This window comes from Pteropus alecto, unplaced genomic scaffold (genome assembly GCF_000325575.1).
Source record: "Pteropus alecto unplaced genomic scaffold, ASM32557v1 scaffold8, whole genome shotgun sequence".
NCBI lineage: Eukaryota > Metazoa > Chordata > Mammalia > Chiroptera > Pteropodidae > Pteropus > Pteropus alecto.
In genome coordinates, this window is record NW_006494609.1 from 24,687,422 (window position 1) to 24,693,246 (window position 5,825).

At 68.5% G+C, this 5,825-nt stretch overlaps 1 protein-coding gene across 1 annotated transcript; it reads right to left on the minus strand.

The window, feature by feature from the left end:
• Positions 1-362: 362 nt before the first annotated feature.
• Positions 363-4,647, minus strand: NUDT14 (nudix hydrolase 14). The gene is made up of 5 exons (XM_015599610.1): positions 4,586-4,647; positions 3,733-4,074; positions 3,263-3,327; positions 2,867-3,104; positions 363-678 (listed from the first exon to the last, which is right to left on the minus strand). The coding sequence occupies exons 1-5, from the start codon at positions 4,645-4,647 to the stop codon at positions 438-440; spliced, it is 948 nt and encodes a 315-aa protein (XP_015455096.1). The 3' UTR covers positions 363-437.
• Between the last annotated feature and the right edge of the window lie 1,178 nt (positions 4,648-5,825).

Sequence of the window (5,825 nt, forward strand, 5' to 3'; positions counted from 1 at the left end):
CCTCCGATGGGCAGTGGCAGGGCAGAGAGGTCACGGCATAGGGGGTACCAGCCCAGCCCACCAGCGTGGGGACCTACTTAGCAGGGAGCAGGGAGCACGTGCCCTCCAGGAGGTGCAGCCTGCGGCCCTGTCTTCCTGATGGGGGCTGGCTCGGCACTGCCCCGTGGCCCAAGCTCTCTATGGCCTGGAGCCCCGTGGGCCCATCCTCAGGCCACGCTGCCCTCCCTGAGTGCTGCCTGGCCAAGCCTGTCCCCACAGCTCCTGCCCCTGGAGGTAGAGCTGAGGGACCTCGTGGAGAGCCTGCCATCCCCTGGCTGCCCTCTGCCCGCCCCAGTCACAGCTTGGAGCCAGTGGACACAGGCTGGAGCCACATAAGCCTTTATTGGGTCTGCAGGGTGGGTGGCCAGGACCGGCCTCTGGCCAGACCCTCTGCAGTCTCACTGGGGACCCAAGCCAGGGGCCACGCAGCTGAGGAACCACGAGATACCGAAGATGACCCCGAGGGTCTTGGGGACATCTGGGTTGTCCGCGAAGGCCTGGGCGCCATCCAAGGGCAGGTGCACAACCTCGATGAGCTCGCCCTCCTCGGCCAGGCCTCCACCGGGGCCGCTTCGATGGGCATCCGTCACCTCTGCGTAGAACATGGTCTGGCTGGAGCCGGTCAGTCCCACGCCAGACCTGTGGGGTGAGACAGCGTCTGCTGAGGCGCCGGCCACCCCTTCCACAGCCCTCTCTGCTCTGTGCCATCTGGCCCTCTGGCGGGAGGGGCTCCAGGACGCACCCCCTCCCACGGACACGCTGACCTTGAAGAGAGAGCGAGCGCCATGCTGTAAGGGGCCGCCCGGCCAGGCCTGTGGGCCACCGCACCTCAGGAGCTAACCATGGTCCCAGCCAAAGGCCCCCAGGAAACAGGGCCCTCAGTCACGCAGCCCCGAGAAGAGGACCCTGAGCCCCAGATGAGACCACAGCCCCGGCCGACGCCCGGACTGCAGCCTGGCGGGGCCCTGAGCGTGGCAGTGGGCTGCGGACCACCGCAGTGAGGCTGAGGGTGGCCAGAGCCGGCCGGTCTCCCTCCCGCAGGCGGCCTGCAGCGCAAAAGCTGGTGCGGGCCCCTCCCTCTGCTCACACTGGGCCCCCACCAGGGCCTACTTCCCCGGGGGGCCCTAACCGGCAGTCCCCTGAGCTGCGGAGGTCTGTGTGGACCCTGGCCTGCACACGGGGCTCCAGCAGGGCACAGCAGGTGCCAACGCAGCCTGCGTGAAGGGCTGGGGCTCGGGACACTGGTGGGGTGGGGTGGTGGCGCGGTCCCCAAGACAAAGCCCCATGGTCCCAGGGTGGAGAGGAGTGTGAGAGAGGCCCCTTCTCAGTGGGTGGTGGCCACCAGGAGGAAGACAGGCACCCTCACGGAGGGCAATGGCCCAGACTGGCACTAGTGGGGGGCAGCCGTGGTGACCGCTGGCTACGGGTACAGGGGTGGCAGATCTCAGAATGGGAGGAAGGGCTGAGCGTGGTTCGCAGGGGGACCCAGGAACCAGGCGATGTCTGGGGAGGTGTCAAGGGGACGAGGAGGAGGCCAGTCAGCCCAGGTGAGCTGAGGCCCAGGAGGCTGGCACGGTGGACGCCACCTTGGTGGTGCAGCCAGCGCAGGGCAGGGGGCAGGACTGCGGCCCCTCCCCGCCCCTGAGGACCACTCGGACTGGCCTCGTCCACCACTCCCTCCCGCCCCTGGTCTCCCTCAGACCCTTCCTGATGGCCCGTTTCCGCGGCAGCGAGGCCTGTGCCTCGGACGGAAGCGCTGTCTGGCGGGGTCTGGGGGGACTTCCAGTCTCTGCTGGCTTGTGAAGGACGCAGGCGTGGCCTTCGGCCCGGCCCAAGGAGAATACGCCCAGCCAGGCCAGACACTGCCTCTCCTCGCTCAATCATGTCCTTAGCCGGATCTGACAAGTGCCTGGGTCTTGTCACCTGTGACTGGCAGGTGAGCAGTCTGCTCGCCTCTGGGGCCATGGAGAGGAAGCCGCCGGCCCTGCTGCTACTGCCCGCCGGCCCCCATCAGGCCCACAGGAACGGCTGCCCGGACCTCCACGCCAGCCGCCTCCAGCCCCGCCTCCCTCCAGGCCACGCTTCGACTGCAAACGCAAGTCTGGGCGAGCTGCTTGCTGTCTGCAGCTCTCCAAGGCTCCCCAGCACCCCTAGGCCCACACCTCCACCTAGGCCCCCCTCCTCAGGGCCACCTGCCTCCCTGGTTGCTGGCCCCCCAGCCCAGCCGCTGGCCCACGCCCACCCAAGGACAGGCCCTTGGAGTCTCCACGTCCCATCCCTGACCGGCTCGGGGGCCCGGCACACAGCAGGCACCTGCAGAACACTGCAGCCCTCACCCCCAAGACACCCCCTTTCGCGTGGAACCCGCACTTCGCACGGAGGGTCTCCCGGCCCATCGGCTCCCCGGGACTGGAACCCAGGGTCCAGGGCCACACCCTTCGCCCCCAGAGGTGCTGTCCACCGCCCGCCCCTCCCCCCCGGCTCAAGACCCAGGCCTCCCTCATTCCTGAGTTGCTGTCAGAGCAGGTCTGTGACTCACCCACCCCCAGCACCCGGTGCCTAATCCCACAGGAAGTAGAGGCATCTGTCAGCAGCAGCTGCCACGGGAGCCCGCCCCACTCGGCCAGGGGCCACGGGGTGGGGACAAGGGCCCGGCATGCTCCAGAACCAGCTCCAAGAGCCCTGGGTCCCGCCTGGGCCATGATCTGAGAACAAGGAGGAACCACCCTGCCTGCACGCCCGGGGGGACAGGGTGCTTGCCGCCTGCGGGTGGCCTGCTCCGCGCCCTGGGTGGGACACCTCCCCCCGCCCTGCAGGTCCCACGCACTTGTAGGTGGCCACCCGCTGCAAGTTGGCCGGCGCCAGGTCGTAGCCGCACTCCTCCCGTGCCTCCTTGCAGGCCACTTCCTCCAGCGAGAGGCCAGGCTGGTCCACGAGGCCAGCACACAGCTCGTACGTCACGCCCGCCGAGCCGGGCAGTGCCCCCGGCAGCAGCCGGGGCTGGTCCTGGTCCAAGGCTGCCAGGGACCCAGGAAAGTTGCGTTCCACCTCGCTCGCGTACACAGCTGGCCAGGGGAGGGCAGACCACGGTCACCACCACGTGGATGCCCCCTCTATGGGACCCACGGGGGCCCGACACCCTCCTTACCCGTGCTCCCCAGAGCCCCGAGAGCTGCTCTTGCAGGGCCCCCCTCCCGCCCCTCCCCCCGTCCGGCCCCCGCACCTGGCCGGAACTGCTTCACCAGCACCAGGCTCCTCTGGGAAGAGTTGAACAGGAGCACGGTGACACTGAAGGGGCAGAGGGACAGAGCTCAGCGTCACTCACTCCCGCGGGCCCCATTCCCAGCAGCCCGGAACTGGGTCCCGTGCTCAGGTGGGGAGACTGAGGCCCAGGCCTACCGTATGCCAGGGGAAGGACACACTGGGCCGCTCGGGGGCCAGGTGACTGACGTGACACGTGGCCCCTGCCAGCTGCACTGGAGCCATGTCGCTGTCCTGCCCATCGCCCGGTGCTTGGGGAGGGCACCCAGATGGCCTGTCTCAGGCCCTGCCCACCACCATGCCCCAGGGGGCCTGAGCTGGCACACAGCCCAGCCTCCGGGCCTCGGTGAGGATGAGGCGAGACGGGACATTCATGAGGCAGGCTGGGGCTCCAGGTCCCCGGTTCCCAGTGTCCCCATCCCGGGCCCTCACCTGTCATGTGTCTTCATGAAGTCCCACGATTTCTGGGTGCCATTCTGAAAGAGGCAGAGGTGGCGGTGCCGTGGGGAGCTGAGGCCAGACGGCCACACGGCTCCGCCCGGGCAGGTGTGCTCACGGCCGGGGCCCCCCAGAGTGGGGACTCCCACGGGGTGGGGGGCGGGGGAGGCCGGGCTGGGCAGGGATGCTCTGGGGGCTGAGGCAGAAAACCAGGGCAAAGGGAGGAAAGGCGTCTCGGGCACCACCCAGCACAGGTTAAGTTCAAGGAGCTGCAGAGAGATGGCCGCTGTCCCCAAGTGTGGGAAAGACCACGGGGCATGGGGCAGGGGCAGCCTGCTGTACCCTCACAGTCAGGGCGGGTGGGTCCCACGCGGGCAGAGCTAAAATTCCCTCGGGCCACTGGACAAAGGGAGATGGGAAGGCGGGGGGGGGCAGGCCGGGCCCTGGGGCAGCAGCAGGGGCACCTGAGCCAGGTGGGAGCACATGCTCAGGACGTGGGGCTTCAGTGACGGGGACTGCACAGTGGGATGGCGCCCCCCCACTGGCCCAGTGTCTGTCTTGGGCTGTCTCTCACACCTCCTGTGGTCCTGTCGGCCTGTCGCTTCCGTCCACCACCCTGCTGCCCCCACCCCGGGCACCCTGTCCCGATGGGCCCAGGCTCTGGGCAGCACTGAGTGTACGAAAGAGGCAGTATGGGCGGAGCCTGGGCTGGGCTGGCCGCAGCAGGCGGAGCAAACGCTAACGGGGGTCCAGCAGGTGCCAGGGTCCTGCCAGCTGGACAGCCCTAGATGAGGCGGGCTCCCGCCCTCGAGGCTAGAGCAGGCAGTGGCCGTTCCACCCAGCTTACCCCTCCCCAAAGGGATCCTGCAGCGGGGGATGGACCTGGAGCCCTGTGCTGTGGCCGCCCATTGCCAACCCCTCCGTCACTGGGTCAGCCCACAGGGCCTAGCGAACTGCTGGCTCCACTTCTGGGGTCCGTCCAGGCCCCGAAATGGACGTGTGCCTGAGCGCCAGACACAGACAGCACAGCCGGGGCTGCAGGAGACAGGGGGCTAGGGGACAGCCTTTGTGAGGACTTCCTGGAGGAGGTGGCGCCACACCAGGCCCCACGGAAGTGAGGGAAGTATAGTCCGGGCAGGGGAACCTCACGGGCAGAGGCCCACATGCTGGGCTGAGCTTGGCCGTGAGGGGTGGTAGTGACCTTGGTCTCTAAGGGGCAAGCTGGGCTGCCTAGGAGGCTGTTCTCCAGCACTGCCCGCAGAGGCAAGCCCGGGCCTGCCTGCAATCCGCCACCCCAGGGCCAGCCAGCCACCCAGGACGGGCTCCAAGGAAGGCCTGCCCCCAGTCTGCCATGTGCCTGCTATGCTCCCTGCCTCCCTCAGGGTAAATGTGACCTGTGCAGGTTTCACGGACTCTCTCAGCTCAAGATCAAAACTGTCAGACCCTTAGGTCCAGCCAAGGTGGGGTGCAGGGGAAGGTCAGAGAGGCCTGCTGAGGCCGTCAGCACCCCAGCCAGGGCCCCGGCCCGCTCGTGGGCCCCGGGCTTGGCTCATCTCGCAGGGACCTGGGAGGGATGGACAGGGCTGCAGTGAACACAGGCCTCTCCCCTTAGAGCCCCTGCCTCTAGTCTGTCTGCCCCCCAGACCTCCCCTGGCCAGGCCTGCAGAGACCTCACGGCGGCATGCACTGCCCTGCCCAATGTCCTGTGGCCCCAGAGGGAATGCTGTCCTGGCCCCCCAGCTGTGCCCGCCATAGCCTGCCACCTGCATGGCTCACTTCTGGCCACCAGCAGCCATCGGTAGGAAGGTGCCTGCAGGAGCCCGCCCAGGCCTTAGCCCTTCACAGCCACGGGCCCAGCAGGTACGGGCCCAGCAGGTACGGGCCCAGCAGGTACGAGCCGGGACCATGCTGTGCCCACCTGCTGCTGCCCAGAGCCCCCACCCCTTGGGGGCTGTGCTGCCACCATTGGGTATCCTGCCCCAGGCAGCGACCTCCATGTCCCTCACCTCTGTCCCGCAGCCCACTCCTGCTTCTGCCCCAGGCCAGCGCTGCCAACCTGGGTGCACCCTGGGGCGATGGGAGTGCAG